The 17,402-nt window shown below is 39.6% G+C and overlaps 1 protein-coding gene across 2 annotated transcripts in view; it reads right to left on the bottom strand.

The window, feature by feature from the left end:
- Positions 1–200: 200 nt before the first annotated feature.
- The window catches only part of G2E3 (G2/M-phase specific E3 ubiquitin protein ligase), a 35,807-nt gene continuing 18,605 nt past the window's right edge, over positions 201–17,402 (bottom strand). For both annotated transcript variants that reach the window (XM_038756548.1, XM_038756547.1), the window contains 12 exons: positions 15,394–15,518; positions 13,889–14,054; positions 12,121–12,227; positions 11,256–11,372; positions 8,657–8,781; positions 8,398–8,530; positions 7,745–7,846; positions 5,244–5,554; positions 4,341–4,522; positions 3,456–3,628; positions 1,827–2,026; positions 201–779 (listed from right to left, as the gene is read on the bottom strand). In XM_038756548.1, coding sequence (XP_038612476.1) covers positions 523–779; positions 1,827–2,026; positions 3,456–3,628; positions 4,341–4,522; positions 5,244–5,554; positions 7,745–7,846; positions 8,398–8,530; positions 8,657–8,781; positions 11,256–11,372; positions 12,121–12,227; positions 13,889–14,054; positions 15,394–15,518 — 1,998 coding nt within the window. In that variant the 3' untranslated portion in view covers positions 201–522. The remainder of the gene's footprint in view (positions 780–1,826; positions 2,027–3,455; positions 3,629–4,340; positions 4,523–5,243; positions 5,555–7,744; positions 7,847–8,397; positions 8,531–8,656; positions 8,782–11,255; positions 11,373–12,120; positions 12,228–13,888; positions 14,055–15,393; positions 15,519–17,402) is intronic.

Below are 17,402 nucleotides of genomic sequence, written 5' to 3'. Positions count from 1 at the left end.
ATAATATAACATCAGATCAGATCATTCTCCTGTTTTCTCAATCAATTTGCACATGCGTTTGTCATGCTAAAGAATGAGGATGTCACTTTCCCAACGAGCTACTGAAATTGACAGCTTTGGATGAAGAGTGAAGAAATCAATCAGTGGTATTTATCGAGCGCCTATTAATGTGCACAGCACTGTCCTAAGCGCTTGGGAGAGTACAGTACAAGAGAAATTAGCAGACATATTCCCTGCCCATAATGAGTTTACAGTCTAGAGGGATACCTGCATGACAATACTGAGAGCAACTTCTGGAGTGGGAATTTTTATTTTCAAGCTGTATTTTTTCATTTCAAATTCTTTGCCCACTGGTATACCATAATTATCCCGAGGTACAAAAACCGTAAAAATTCACTTGGACTGTGAGTCTATGATGAATGACAAACTTTAGCTGATAAGAGGGAAATTATTATTATTTTTAATGTTGAGCAAACCTAATAATAGCAGCTTGAAAACAGGTATGTCTGAATAAAAAATATTTTACCATCCAGTGTGATAACAATTCTTTTCTCTTTCTACTCTTAAAGTGTTTCTGATTGCAAAGTCCATGTTTTCTTGAAATTCTTTATATGTGTTAGTTATCGGAAGAACTAAGCAATTATTACATCGGTTTCCAAGTGGATAGTCCATATGCATGATTTCGATCGAAGGAGCCATCGCAAATCCAACAGGTGGAATGGAACTGGTTCCAGTTGCAAAAAACAGAATGTCCTCCATAGTTACTTCAGATTCACCACCTGAAAAGTTTATCCCAGAATTACAAATCGCCATCATTCACATAAAAGTTTGCCTAAAAATGTGCATGACTTTAAAGTGTACGCTAGGAAGCAAAAAAGGGGAAAAGATCACTATGTATCCTCACAATTGAAAATAATTTAAAGGTCAAAGACCGACCAAAAACTACACCTGGATTATTGGAAATGAGTTTGTGGGGACGTAAGAATATTTCATTTATTCAATCTATTTATTGAGCGCTTACTGTGCGCACAGCACTGTACTAAGCGCTTGGGAAGTACAAGTCGGCAATATATAGAGACGGTCCCTACCCAACAACGGGCTGTGTTCGTTGCTGGTACCTTTTTTTTTTGGACAACAAATGTTAACTGATTTGATGTAAAACTATTCTGACACAGATAAGAGCAGTAGCCACCAAAACTTTGGGGTCCTTAGGAGAAAATGGAAATCCAAACGTTTCGCCTGATAGACCAATAGGTCTGGAGCTGGAGTGGGCCTCTCCCCATTGAAACTTGGGCTCTATTGTATCAAAATGAAGGGCTATTGCTTCTACGTTAATTCCTTTCTAACCTAGAATGCTAAAACAAGTTTTCAATGGTCAAAGATGCAAGAAGATTTCTTTTCACCCATTCCATCTGAGTGGTGTCAAAATTCAACATAATAATTTTGAATTGAGTTGGGAATTGTGGCAGAAGTAGGACCAAAGCAGGTGGGTGGACTACTCGACACAAAACCTCAATGGGATCAAAAAATCAGGTTCCTTAACCAGGCCCACGGAATAGGACAACTACTAGCGGCTCTACCAGAACTCCTCTTTTGAATGCTGAGACACCCTCCTGCCCCTTGCATCACGATTTGCTAGTAGATGCCAGGGAGCAGAAACGGCAGGTGGAGACTGGGACTCTGCAACCCAGAGAAGAGGAATCTGCTTCATGTGCAAAAATATCAGGAAAATTTAATTATTAATATGAAAAGACACAACAGAGTTGTAAAAAAATCTAAAATACATGAAATCGAATGAGTTCTAAAAAGTAAAATTGATGACTCACCTTCTACATCTTGTAAGTAGCCCATCCAATAGCCCACGACTCTGGCCTTCTTTACATCAGAAAACATATGGATGGTAAAGAGATCGCTAAGGGATTTTGCGGTAATCCTCTCAGGTTTGTGACACATGATGCTACAGAATTCCTTTGGATATAACTGCATTTTTTCCAGTACACCAAGGGCTTTCAAACCTTGCCTAAAACTAAAGAAATAAACATTAGTTTATCCATATGCAAATGAATATTTTTCAAGTAATGGAAAATTAGCAGCAATGGTTCATTTTTCATGAATATTGGAAAACAGTATCTGAATAACGGTTTACCAAAAACTACATCTGGTTAGCAAGCCATATGAAATATTATAAAAATAACCTGAGATTAAACAAGCACCTTATAAAATGCTGTACTAACGATACAATCAGAGCACCTAGATTTACAAAGTCCAGTCGAACCTCAATGATACGAACCACCTACAACTTGGTAGAATTCAGATAAGCAACAATCCTGAGACATATTTAAGCGGATTCTATTACTGTACATTCCGTATTAAACCTACCAGCCCAGAATCTGCGAATTACAGGCGTGATGGAGGTTTACAAAATGTGGCACCGATTTCCTCAGCAGCCAAACCGAAACCAAAGAGAAATCTGTGGTGCTTGTTAAGACTGGGACCTTTGAAAGGAGACAGGTGTGTTGATGCTTTTTAAAAATATATCTGGGATCCAGTGCAACTGGAGATTCAGATTTGTGGGTCCACAGAATTACAGTGACTTCGTAGTTTGAAATGAAAGCTAAGAACTGTTTTTGGTTTGAATTACTTGTAGAACAAACACTATATAAGCCTAAGCTAACAGTGATACTATTGAGATGAAAGAACTAGCCACCAACAGTTTGTAATTGTTTAACAACCAGGTGTATGGAGCTAAATTATTTCATTTATATTGAAAAATTCTTTGATGAAATGTTCTGAAAAAAGCAATCGCTACACCACCCCCCACCCCCCAACGCCACGGTTGCATGTTAATTTAATAAAATAGTAGTGTAGTGTAGGAAATGATTACTACACTGCAACATGAGGTTCTTAAAAACAACCCAACCCAACCGTTATAGATCTAAACTCAAAAAAAGGGTGCTGATTTCAGAGAAATATGAGTTCTAGAAGAGTGGTTCTCAGTCACTGTGCCTTTGGAGCCCCAGATGGCGTGAGAATTTCTGGGTGCCACATCTTTGATTTTACTGCACGCGTGTGAAGAAATCAACAGGGAAGGGACTCTCCAAATGAGAACCTCAAAACTGGAAAGGATTGATGATCACTAAGTTGTTCCCACTCACTCCAGACTTCTGTTGGTGGGGGAGAATACTCTTGCACACAGTAGGAGCTCATTAAATAGTATTAAGTGGGTGGCAGCAGTGGTGTGATCATAGACCACTCATCCTGTTTTGGGAGTGTCTGCAACCAGAAAATTTCGGAAATGCTATCCCTTAGAAAGTTAATGTACGAGGAGGCAGAGAAGAAATCTTATTGCAAAACATGTAATGCATACTAGACATATCCCCAAGTATACCTTAAAGATACAGATGAGAAAATTGATCATTTCAAACGTAATTTTAGTCCACCACATGCAAACAAACCTTTCGAAAGGTTCCTGGACTCTCTTAATTACATGGTAGTTGAGCAAATCCTTTACCAATGCATCCTTATCACTTAACATTGTTACAAGTCTTAAACATCCAGCAGGATTAAGGTGGTCAAAGCAATCGTGTATTGCCGTCTTTAAGCTGGCAAGAGTTGTTGCTGATTTAATCTACAAAAAAACCCCCCAAAAACAAAACACACACATTTAACAGAGATAAATCCATTTTAAACATGTCCCTATGCTATTGGCTTCACATTTTTACCCATACTACCTAGATGAGACATGGTGTGGTGTAATAGTTGAGGAAGAATTGCTGCAAATCAATGGTGATTAAAAATACAAGTTCAACTCTCTCACCCGGAGCCACTAAGGACTCATTGCTATACCATTGGGAGTTGCAGTGGAGAAAGCCACTTTCTTCCTCCTTTCTTATCTTTCACCTGAAAGAAGCAATCACCCACTTTAGCAGACCCTCTCACCCTCTTGGTACTTTTCTAGGGCACCTCTTTAAAGTTCACATAAAGGAATAGGAGTAGCAGAGCTGATGGTTTGCAAGCCCATTGGTCCCAAACAGGCCTTCTGTTCTGTGACCCAGGCAAGGATGTTATGTAAAGTTCTTGTACTGAACAGAGAGTAAGGATACGATTTTATTCTTCCTCTCCCCACAACTTCCCCAGTGTAATTCCCATGCAGAAGGGCCAGAAGGCAGAATTAGGCTCAATATAATCCACAGAGCATTTTTCATTAAGCGATTGATCAATGATTACAAGGGAACATCATAATCTACCTCTTGCTAATACAAAAATTTAAGCGTCCAAGTTTACCAATCAAAGCATAACAACTTGGGTACATTTTAATATAAATCGCCAATTTTTTTTACCCTCATAATTGTTTGTGCCACGTCAATGTCTGCAACATCTTCCACAGTTGGTTGTACGTTCTCAGGTCCATGAACAAGGCAGTTAAACAATGTTTTAGAAAAAAAACCAGGTGACGGCCCGCCATGTACCAAAGAAATTGCAATCATTCTGCCAGCTTCATAGTAGTAATTCTCTTTCAGAGCTGTGAATGCAGTTGAAAAAATACACTGTAATAAGTGCTTTCCTATTGTGTCGCTATTCCTATCATTTTTAAACAGGTATATAGTAAAGCACAATATTTAAAATTTTAAAAATGGGGTAACACTCCATCCCAAATTCCAGGGTGAGAACAAATGGGTGCTGGAAAGGAACTGCCAAAAGGACAATGAAGAGTATTAAAGATGCTGAGGCATGCTTAAAACATGAGATGCCACATCAGTTGTAAAGAGCAATGTAAATAATACTGACCAAAAAAATTAAAGAAAATCTGTCACTTGTTGACTGGCCAGAAGGCAGTGTTTTCAAAATGATTTCTCTGAGAAATATGTCAACCATTTCACATATTCATTTTCAATGATATGAACCGATGTCAACTATTATAATCAAATAAAATAAAATAAATGCCCGTCCTATTTGACTGCCTCTTTTGAAACGAAGCAGCGAATTAGGTATAAAAAAAAAAGTCACACAAAAACTACAAATTGCATTTCACATTAAAGAGTCGAATGCACAGAGAAAAGAAATCCTAATGACAACGGAAAGGAAACCGCCCAAAACATCTTTTTCCTTCGACTTCTTTGAAAGACTCTTATTCTTCATTAAACAAGTTAATGATATTTTAACATTTTCATCTTTTGACGACTTAACTAGTGTCCATTTTATTAGCTGTAGTCTATATATGCTCCATTATAACAAATGTTTACCTTCAGAATCAAGAGATAGATTCTTTGAGGAGGACCCTTCAAACAGTGGTGAGTTCTCAAGATGATACATCAGTAGGCTTAAGAATTCTTGCTTCGATCCAAGAACATCACCTCTTCCGAACATCTCCTTTTCGTTTGAGAACCTTATTTCAATTGTTTCAGTCGGGTCGAAGTTTCGCTTCTTTAATTCCCTTAAGGCACTTCTCCACACAGTGTCTTTGTTGATATACAGTCTTCTGGATTTCGTTTTAATTTGGAAGCCTAACTCTCTCAATATATTGGAAGCTTCTCTTCTCAGGATGCTGACTTGCCTAGAAAATACCAATTTAAAATATAGATAGTAGTACTTACAAGGCAACCTCCTAGGCCTGCTGTTTGTCTAGTGAGAAGGACATAGCTCTGGGAATCAGGAGATCCAGTCCTTGCCCTCGTTCTGCAAGTAGGGGTATGCCTGCTTGGGTTATGCCTTCAGTGGGGATGGGACACTTTACAAGCCCAGCAGGAATCCTGAAAAAAAAAATTGCTGGCTACCGTGGACAGCAAAGATTGCAGTGGCTACCGAAGCATCCGACCTTGGCTCTAACAGACCATCAGCTACATACAGAAATTTTGCGTGCATGTTGCAATGTGCTGTATGCCCGGCTGCCTGCCAACCTGCTTGTTGCCCTCGCTGCCCCTGTGGGAATATAACTGGTAGAGATGGAAGAGTGGGCATAGCATTGCATAAACTGTTAGCAGTATAAGCCATTATTCCATGTAAGCTCTCAGACGTGAAGTGTCAGGACTGAAGCCTGCCCATCATCCCCTTCAGGAGGCTCCACCATCACAAGGTAATAGCAGGTAATAGTGTTATTATCATTATTAGTAATAATAATAATAGTGGCACTTATTAAGCACCTACTATGTGCAAAGCACTGTTCTAAGCGCTGGGGAGGATACAAGGCGATCAGGTTGTCCCACAGGGGGCTCACAGTCTTAACCCCCATTTTACAAATGAGGGAACTGAGGGCCAGAGAAGTGAAGTGACTTGCCCAAAGTCACACAGCTGACAAGTGGCGGAGCCGGGATCTGAACCCATGACCTCTGACTCCAAAGCCCGCGCTCTTTCCACTGAGCCACTAATCATACAGGCAGCAGAAGTAGAGGGAAGATCTCAAGATCTTAACATTTATCTGTAAGCCTCTAAAGCACCGTGCATAACAATGCTAAATGAAATAAACATCTTCTTCATTCCTTAATCAAAGCAACAACTTCTGATGCTGCTGCTGCTGCTGCTGCTGATGGAATCTCCCACTGTAAACCACAGAAAAGTCTTGCTCTGGTCACAAAGAATTCAGGACTGGGAATTTGCAGAGAGGAACTGATTCTATGCTGTTGGATTTACGCAGTGCCACTTACGCTCTCAACTTCACCAGTTCTGTTCCAGCTGGGGCATGGAGGACGGTGAGCGGATAAGGAGGCAGGGGTCTGACACACTGAGAAGTGGATGCATGAAGTCTGTATACAAAACCCGCTGGTTAAAACCCAGTGACCAAAGCCCAGGGCCAACGATGTGTGTGCTAAAGGGCTGCAGGCAGGTGGGCAGTTGCTTGGATAGCTGAAATCTTGGCAACACTTGCAAGCTACTTGACCAAACTCAAAAGAATTATCCATTAGATTACAAATCTGAAGACGATCAAAGAATACTGTTTCGCATAAAAGGCCGTTCTTGAAACTGTTTGAGAAATTTAAATCTATTTAGATCCTAATATTCACCAAACATTTCAAATAGCTCTAAATCTTACACAAAAATTTAGAAATATTGGGAAGTATTAGGATTATATTTCAAAGACAGAGTAAAGGATGTAATCTCTGAGTCTGGCAATGATTAATCCCAATTAAAGACTTTTATTACTACTCTGGCAGGATTTGACACACTAACAATTTCAAGATTGTCACAGTGACAGAAAATCCTGAATATCCCAAGGAGAAATGGACATTTTCTGTGTGTCATCATTCCGTGTACTCTAACTTCCAGTTTCAGGTGAACCTGGATGCTTGGAAACAGGGCCAAAAAAAGATCCCTGAATTCCCAATACATATTTACATAGGTACTGACCAGAGACCCTGAAATCCAAATTATTCAGATCAATGCTATATGAGTGACAATGCTTTGTAAATGAGACATTTTAGGACATTTAAATACCTTCGTGTCTTCAGAGAGTTTTTACATTATATTTATCTTGGATTATATTTATCTTGGATACTATAGGAAAATGAGGGCAAAGATCACAATATCATAGCCTAGTTTACATCCAGAGATTGGGAGTTGAAAGACCAGTTTCTAACCTTGGCTCTCACACTTACTGATAACTCACTTAACCAGTCTATGACCTGTTTTCTCAATTGCAAAATGGGCTTAATTTCTGCACCGACTTACTCCCCAAAATGTTTTTTGAGGATAAAATATGAAAAATGGCAGAATACTAGAAGTAAATGTCCTGTATAATGTCACTACTTACCCTTTTCTAACAGGTTGATTTTTTGCTGCAGCACTAAGAGGGGATATTGATGCCAAACAGGAGCGAGGACTCAAGCTCCCCTGATGTAATATCTTTGGTGATCTAAAGGGAAAGGAGAAAGCAAAATTCATTCATTTAACTATTTATTGAGTGCTTACTGTGTGTAAAGCACTGTACTAAGCACTTGGGGGAATACAATATAACAATAAACAGACATTTCCTGCCCACAACGAGCTTATAGTCTAAAGGAGGAGACAGGCATACATATATATATATATATTACAGATAATACATTTACATAAACACAAAAATTCTTGATTTTGAAACAAATGTGGTGTATAGTTCTAATTTAATCATGGTAATGTGTTCTAGAACAACATTTTCTGTAGAAGACTGATTTGGATTCCCAATTGCACCCACAGTAACGAGCCAGTTGCCACACACATTAACAGGGTGAAATCCATCCCTGATGAAAAAATTCTAGGGTGTGTTGACTTTTTATGATTACATTTAATACTAGTAGTAGATGACATTTATCATTTGTCTTATAGGCCATCATCAATCACTGAACATTCCAAGAACACTTACTGTTTTCTCTTTTCATACCATAATTTGTTCTGAAAAGATTATTCCTTCCTCTTTAAGTTACACACCTGATCAGATCCTTGTGCTGAGATCCTGGGGACTGTCTGGGGAATTTAGGAGAAGGCTCTTCCAACAACCTATCAGTAACTCCAATACTTTCTGAGTTCGTTAGAGAGTGCTTATTCTGCCCTTGGAAATTTCCTGCAGAATCAATTACAAGTGATTATTCTCACAAGAATACAACTTTTAAGAGAGAGAGAGAAAGAGAGAGTCTGGGTGTAAACATTTTTACCCAAGTAAGTTCATTTAACAATCACTAGCAATTACCTGAATTGTAGATGATACTTTTGCATTCTAAACATTCCCAGTTTTGGTCCCATGTTTGTAGTGAGGAACAGGCCAAATGTGTTCCACTGGAGCCACAACACTGACAGCGCTTTATTTCCCATTTACTAAAAAACACCCAAAACAACAAAAAACTTCAGATAAATGATTGCATTTAGCTGTCTATATTGGCACTCAATCAACCAAGCCTAATCCCCCTACTGATCTATTGTCTTAATATGACTAACAATCTTCATTAATTTCTCTCTCTCTCTCTCGCCTGTCCCGCCATCGACCCCCGGCCCACGTCATCCCCCGGGCCTGGAATGCCCTCCCTCTGCCCATCCGCCAAGCTAGCTCTCTTCCTCCCTTCAAGGCCCTGCTGAGAGCTCACCTCCTCCAGGAGGCCTTCCCAGACTGAGCCCCTTCTTTCCTCTCCCCCTCGTCCCCCTCTCCATCCCCCCGTCTTACCTCCTTCCCTTCCCCACAGCACCTGTATATATGTATATATGGTTGTACATATTTATTACTCTATTTATTTATTTATTTATTTATTTTACTTGTACATTTCTATCCTACTTATTTTATTTTGTTGGTATGTTTGGTTCTGTTCTCTGTCTCCCCCTTTTAGACTGTGAGCCCACTGTTGGGTAGGGACTGTCTCTATGTGATGCCAATTTGTACTTCCCAAGCGCTTAGTACAGTGCTCTGCACATAGTAAGCGCTCAATAAATACGATTGATTGATTGATTGATTGATTGATTTATAATAAAATAATCTGAGATTGATAGCTTTCGGAGAGGTTTAGTATTTGAGGAACTCCCACAAATGATCAGCATCAACATCTTCCATTTAATAAAAATCTAAACATATCTTGACCCTAATTATGAAGCATATTAGATATTACATAACTATGATGTACTGATAAGGTATCATGTATTGCATCATATATTGATAAAGCTTTTCACTCTTCCCTTCCTTTTATTTCAAAAAAGTATAGAGAAAGGGTAAAAATCCTGTTGGCCTAGTCTTTATTGGATCTTAAACTTTGCTTATGTTATTGGATCTTAAACTTTGCTTATGATGCATATGAACAGAAAATTTGATAGAGAAGTGGTATGGCATAATGGATAGAGCACAGGACTGGGAATCAGAAGGTCATGGGTTCTAATCCTGCCTCTGCCACTTGTCTGCTGTGTGACCTTAGGCCAGTCACTTCACTTCTCTGGGCCTCAGTTACCTCATCTGAAAAATGGGGATTGGGACTGTGAGCTCTACGTGGGACAGGGACTGTGTCCAACCCAATTTGCTTGTATCCACCCCAGCGCTTAGTATAGTGCCTGGCACATAGTAAGTGCTTAACAAATACCATAATTATTATTATTATGATGGGTAAAAATAAAATATAAACAGGAACTCAATTTCACTGAGGTTCAAGTACATTATCCTCAATATTCTTTCCTGCATTCTTCAGAGGTAAGTGAAACAGTGGAGAGATGAAGTTTCTATGATTCTCCTGACAAATCAAGAGTCTTGACCAGTCAATCAATCAATTGCATTTATTGAGCATTTACTGCATGCAGAGCACTGCACTATGCTCTTGGAAAAGTAGACTATAACAATAACAGAGTTGGTAGAAAACATTCCTTGCCCACAACAAGCTTATAGTCTAGAGGTATAACTTACTATGTCCCAAACACTGTGCTATCAGGTCTCATATGGGGCTCGCAGTCTAAGGGAGAGCAGATACTGAATCCCCATTTTACACATGAAGGAACTGAGGCTCAGACAAGTTAGCAACTTGCCCAAGTTCATACAGCAGGAACATGGTAGGCCAGAGAGAACAGAGCCTGGGAAGGCTTCTGCACAAAAAGAAAACAAAGTGCATCAACTTCTGGATAGGTGTGCCCGTTCCCCACTCCTGGGGTATAAAAGTCATATGATGGCTGGGGAGGAAAATCTCCCCTGCTTCACTCATTTCCCCTTTTTGGAGTTATGAAAATCCCTCTGCACAAACCAGAGAAAGGGCAGAAGTGAGTCTTTCATACCTCAGAAAGGGTTCTTTCGGATATGAAGAGGGAAGGTGTTCTAGGCCAGAGGCAGGAGGTGGGCAAGAGGTCGGTGGTGAGAGAGACAAAAATCGAGGTATGGTGAGTAGGTTGGCTTTAGAGGAGCGAAGTGCGTGGGCTGGTTGTAGTAGAAGAGTGGTGAGATGAGGGAGGAGGGGAAAAGGTGATGAAGTGTCTTAATGCCGAGGGTAAGTACTTTCTGGTTGATGAGGAGGTGGATGGGTAACCACTGGAGGTTCTTGAACAGTGGAGAGCCATGGACTAAATGTTTTTGTAGAAAAATGATCTGGGCAGCAGAGTAAAGTATGGACTGGAGTGGGGAGAGACAGGAACCAGATACAACAATCAAGAAGGACCTTATGATAGTCCACCCCTCACAGAAAATGAGTTCAATGGCCTACTTTAAAAACCACATATTCCATTTTTACAAATGCTTTTTTGTTCATATTTTGTGGGGGGGGGGGCGGCGGTGAACTGACTCCAATACTACACACTTCTGTTATGTTCTGGAAAACTGTATTTTTCCCAAATACCTATCAGGTTCATTATATTCTCTTCCTTTTTTGCAGCGACATCTTCTGACATCACAACGTTGGTGGTACTGCAGAAGTTCTTCATATGCATTTTCTTCAAGTTCCCAAGACGCATCTCTGAAAGAGAAGCATATATATTAAAAACCGGGTTTGCATTATAATCACACATGATTCTAAAACACAATTTCAAAAACCATAAAAACTACATCTCCAAAGTACACTCACTCAATCTATCTGAAATATAGTTAAGTACAGTTTTGAAACACCATTTGCTCTAGGGTTGAGAGCTTAAGTGCTGCTTCATAAAAAAAAGTACGTGTGCACAACTGGGATCAGTATTTACTCATTCAGAAGAGATATCGACACCAATGAACACCATGATTTTACCTCTAGTTGTGTATAAACCAGCTGAAGTAGGCCTTCCAGAGCAGTGGAAGTTGTGAGAAATACTGAAGATGTGCATTGATTTTTTCACTGATTTGGTTAAATTACAGAGCAAATATTAAGTGCCAGCCTTTTCTCAACTGTAGCAAGTTACAGAAGGCTTTAAAAGCTGGTCTTTAAAACTAACCCCATCCCCATAACTCTGACCAAGTCTGTGTTTTTATAATCAATTAACATCTCTGTTGTGTTAACATACTAAATTTATTCCCATTACATTTGTACTTCCTCTCAATTTGATTATATTCATAAATGAGTTTTAAAAATTAGGTGGAAAATAACATTAAAAGTGCTTGAGATAAATCTTTAGAACTCCACCTGTAATCACAAGAAATCGCAATCCAGAAGAAACATTCATTTCCTTTCTAGAAAAGCCCCCATTTTAAATATTAAATATTTACCAAAGGACTGAAGGCTTACTCACTTTTCTGGAATGTGGATACCCATTCTCAACATCTCATTCTGAAAATTATCTTTATTATTGCATACTGTACATCTAAAGAAAAACACTCCAGCATTCAGAGCTTGAATCTATATTGGAGAGTGAAAAAATTGTTAATCTCCATTCATTTAGGGTGCATGGTATATAACAAAACTAGTGTTACGTATTCATTGTCATGCATGAAAATTTCACTTACATGCCAAATAAACCAATATGTATATAATTGAAATTGCAGTATACCAATTTTTCCTAAGTGCATAGGTTTTATGGAAACTGGGTACGATTATGTCAGCTGTTATTTGCCAGTGAGGAAAAATCCTTCGAAAGCATGCCGGTTTCTCATGTAATGTGATTTTCTTCTTTAGTAAGGACTTGACTGAAGTGATGCTTATCACCTGCACTGTCTGAGACCCATCTGCACTGGTCTTACATGCATTAATTGCATTTCCTCACTTATTCATATATCACGTTCAATCTGGTCACTTCCAGTTGAACCAATTTCAAGTCAGAAAAAGTTAAAAAGCAATGAGTCAGTAGGAAAATGAATGATAGTACACCCAATGCTTATAGCTTTGAATACAATTTAACTGCAATTTAACAGATAATATACACTTGCAGTATTTGCCATAAGTAAAACAATCAAGTACCAGCTAAGTATTAAAATGCATAAATTCTGCCAAAATGCATATTTTCATCATTTTGGCCAGAAGAACATCATTAGGGAATTGGAGAATGTTTCGGTGAGTCTCTTCTCATTCATTCATTCAATCATACTTATTGAGTGCTTACTGTGTGCACTGTACTAATCGCTTTGGCTACAGTGTGCTGCTGCGAGACGCAATCTGTTTGCATGAAACTGAACACAGTGAGTACTACGAAGGGGGCAGTTTTCCTTAATGTGCAGTATTGCAAAAACATAACGCTAATGGTCCCAGGGAACTAGATGTGGTATAAAGATAACAGCTTTTCTATAAATATGCTCACTTCAACCAGAGTAAACGCATGTTAGATTAACTCGGAATCAAATCTACGCTGGGTAATTTCAATTACTTTATATAACTGAGAGACAGGCCTCATTTTTGATCCAGAGGTGCACCTCACTCTTGGGTGAATTAGCAAGAACAGAGTGACCCCTCAACCTCCGAACCCAGATTCCGGGGGTGGAGGGGCAAGAACAGAGTGACCCCTCATCCTCTGAACCCAGATGCTGGCGGGGGGGGGGAAGAGGGAATTTTTACCTCACTTTTCACCAGAGTCTAGAGCTGAAGGGGAATGAGGGAAGATCTAGGTTTCAATTCTGAACCAAGAGAGGCTAAAACAGATCCTGCAGCCCACGCTTCAGAGAAAGACTGGCTAAAAATAAGCAGTGCCCAACTCAGAGTCTGGAGCTGCGTGACAGAAATGGCAGATACTGAACGTTTAGATAATTGATAGCTAGGTAACTACTCAAGAGTTTGCACTGAGTTTGTACAGGGATATCTATATCCTTTCCAAGAACTATAACTTGGAAGTATTGTAACCCATACTGACTCAATCGCATTAAATTTTAACTGTGCCCTTCATGGAATCAGAGGAAACTACTCATTTTTCACATTTGTGCCCCTTCCTTCTAGATCAAATATGCAAATCTTTTGATGAAATGAAAATCCTCACATAATTTTCCCAAACTGTGTTCATATAATACTAATACAAACTTTTTCACTTAGACTAAAGTAGAAAAAAATAAAGTTTTGAGTGAACTTTGTCTTACCTGTAAACAGTCTCTATGAAACCAAGCATTCTTACAGCAAGGACTTCTTAGTATATTATACCTCGGAAGATGCTCAACAAATTCCAAACAAATAGTACACGGTGAAGAACCTCTGCAATTGCTAGACGGAATTTTTTGAACAGGTCGATGCTCCCAACAATAGGACCTTCAAAATTAATAGTTTACACTAGAGTTATCAGTCTAAACCTCCCCCTCCTGCATACAACAGGCTGGGGGCTTACATATCAGCAGGAAGGCATACAAGACTGTAAAAGTACTTAAATACATTAATATATGGGGTGATAGATAAAGCAGAGTTAATGGTGGATGGTCTTATGTGTTTATTATCAAGATCTGAAGGAGGTTTTGAAATAAAAATCAAAACAAGTCAGTAAACTGATAAGCCAAAACCTGTACACAAGATTTAAAAAAAAGAGCACTTCGACAAGTGGCCATTTTGTTTGACCAGTGAACCAGGCCAAAATTTGATGAGCTCTTTATGCTAAACTGCATTTAATTACTTTACCTGCAAAGGACTCTGTAATCTAGATGCCCACAGTACTGCTCAAGAACATCACCCTTCTCTCCTCAAAAGCACAGAAGACTAAAAGTGCTCCTTGATAATTTACTGAATTGAGTGTCTCGTATAACTCATATTTGCCCTTCTGAAATGAAATTAACTTATAAATAATAGAGCCCATTAAAAGAGAAAAATAAGAGGAAGCATATTTATGATTGCAAAATGTTAAAGTTCTTAGCAGAAGATGCCAAACAATGAATCATCAGTGAGCTCTTTACACAACTGAGTGCTTACTGTGTGCAGAGCATGGCAGTCGCTTGGGAAAAGTTCAATGAAGTGCTTAAATGTTGGAAAATCTCTGGCCCTGAATCTTTTCTTTCCAGTCTAAGTTTTCTGAGCAGCAGTATGTCAAATGACAGATTGCAACCACAGAGTTTTATTGGCAACTAAGTAATGACTGGCAATCAATGATATTCATTGAGTGCTAACTTTATGCCAAACACTACACTAAGAACTTGGAAGACTCCAGTGGAGTTGGGCATGTTCCTACTAGGAAACACACACATTTAAAATAAATTACAAAGTTGTTGTCATTAGCTAATGCTAAATTGACATGGGATTTGATCACTATTAGTCTGTCAAAACATTTCAAAAGGAGTCAATGCGCTTAAGGCAAAATAAACTTTGCAAAACAATCAAGGGGAAAGGGTTGTAAATTCAACTGTTCTATTGTGAAAGAGTACTAAAGAAGGAATTTCACAATGAAGGTTGCCCATGTAATGCTGTTTTGTCTTCCATAACCTTCTTGAATTTTATCTGATATATTACTATTTTGATTATTTTTAAACCATCTTCCCCCTAACTCCATAATTCCCACTGAAACCAAATATGAGTTTTGAAGAGCATGAAAGTTAGCAGGAACACAACTATTATGTTGCAGGAGGAATGCTTTATTACTCAACTGTAAATAAAAAATAAAACTTACCCAAAGTTTCCAGTAAACTGAAAAATGCACTCTTTTTGAATCCCACAAGGATAATGATAACTTCGCTTACATTTGCGTGCTACACACCCAATTGAAGCACCATTTTTCTTACAAACACTACATTTCTAGGAGAAAAGATTGGGAAAATTGGGGTTATCTGTAACTATTAAATCGCAGGCTGATTTCTGGTTCCAGATTGCCTGAATTCTGATGGTTCTGTCCTGGTCAGTGTTCAGATGCTGAAGTTCACTGTGCAAACAGCTCAGTGCTGCAACTTCACTACAAACAGGAGGGAGAGGGAAGGGACTGAAATGTCCTTAAGTGCCTCCATCTACATCACAACAGCACTGACAGCGCAGGCTATACTGAGCGCACTGCACTTGGGAATGCACACACACACACTCATTCTCCCTCTCTCTCTCTCAAACTGAAAAGAAAGAGGGAGAAACAAGTGAAAATCCATGACAATTAAAGAGGCATTCCCTCGGGTTGGCAAAATGTGGCCCAAGGTGGGATTTCACTGCATCTGTAAAGGCTCCTAAGAAGCTCCAGAGCCTGCCATGGCTTAAGTCCATAATTCCCATATGCCAAAGTTGCCTCCATGGCAGGCTTGGAGCTACTTAGAATCTGCCATCAGTGGAGATTCAGCTACCTTTGCCATTCTCAATTCCACTCCCCACTCCCACTGAGGCAGCTGCCCAGCGAAGTTTCTCAAATCTCCTATAAATGCTCATCATGGCCCAGGGGGCAACCCAATCAAAAGTGGGGGGCCAGAATAGCTGAACATATATATTCGCCATAGGATCTCAATAAAACTTTCTTCAGGGAGGCAGGGTACCTAATGGAAAGAGGAATGGGAGTCAGGAGACCCAAGTTCTAATATTAGCTCTGCCACTGGTCTGCTGTGTGATCATGGGGGAAATCATGTAAACTCGCTGAGCCTGCTAAGCGAGGAGTAGATACAAGATAATCATCAGACACAGTCCCTTTCAGATATGAGGCTCTGAGTATAGGAGAACAGTGCGTGGCAAATAATAAGCATTTAAATACCATTTAAAAGAAAAAAAGAGGAGCAGCATGGCTAATAGAGCAAGGGTCTGGGAATCAGGACCCGGATCCTAATCCTGGCTCTGCCACTTGCCTGCTCTGAGACCTTGGGAAGTCACTAAACTTCTCTGTGCTTCCGTTCAGTAATCTGTAAAATGGAGATTAAGACTCTGAGCCCTTTGTGATGATGATGATGATAGCATTTATTAAGCACTTACTATGTGCAAAGCACTGTTCTAAGCGCTGGGGAGATACAAGGTGATCAGGTTGTCCCACGGGGGGCTCACAGTCAACCCCCATTTTACAGATGAGGTAACTGAGGCCTAGAGAAGTTAAGTGACTTGCCCAAGGTCACACAGCTGACAATTGGCAGAGCCAGGATTTGAACCCACGACCACTGACTCCAAAGCCTGGGCTCTTTCCACTGAGCCACGCTGCTTCTTAACATTATTTTTATTTGTGGGACAGGGACTGTGTCAAACCCGATTACCTTGATCTACCCCAGAGCTCAGTAGAGTGCCTAACACACAGTAAGTGCTTAACAAATACCACAAATATTATTATTATGTGGGACAGGGACTGTGTCCAACCTGGTTAGCTTGTACCTACCCCAGAGTTTGGTACCGTACCTGGTACACAGTAACTGCTTAAATACCATTTAAAAAAAAAAAAAGGGGAAGGAGAACAGATATTTCATCTCCATTTTATAGATGAGGAGTCAGAGGCACAGAGAAGTGAATTGGCCAAGGTCACAAAGCAGGCAAGTAGAGGAGGCAGGAAAAGAACGTGGGTATCAACTCCTGTTCCATGCTCTTTCGGCTAGGGCATGCTGCCTCAAGAGGAGTGACTTTCTGGAGAGATAGGAAATTGAGATATCTCTTGTCATAGGAAACAGGAAGGGAATTTCTGGAGGGGTCTGAGTGGACCAATTTAATTAAACATTCATTGATTTTGCTTTAGGT

This window comes from Tachyglossus aculeatus, chromosome 14 (genome assembly GCF_015852505.1).
Source record: "Tachyglossus aculeatus isolate mTacAcu1 chromosome 14, mTacAcu1.pri, whole genome shotgun sequence".
Lineage (NCBI taxonomy): Eukaryota > Metazoa > Chordata > Mammalia > Monotremata > Tachyglossidae > Tachyglossus > Tachyglossus aculeatus.
This window is presented reverse-complemented; position numbering and strand designations above follow the sequence as displayed.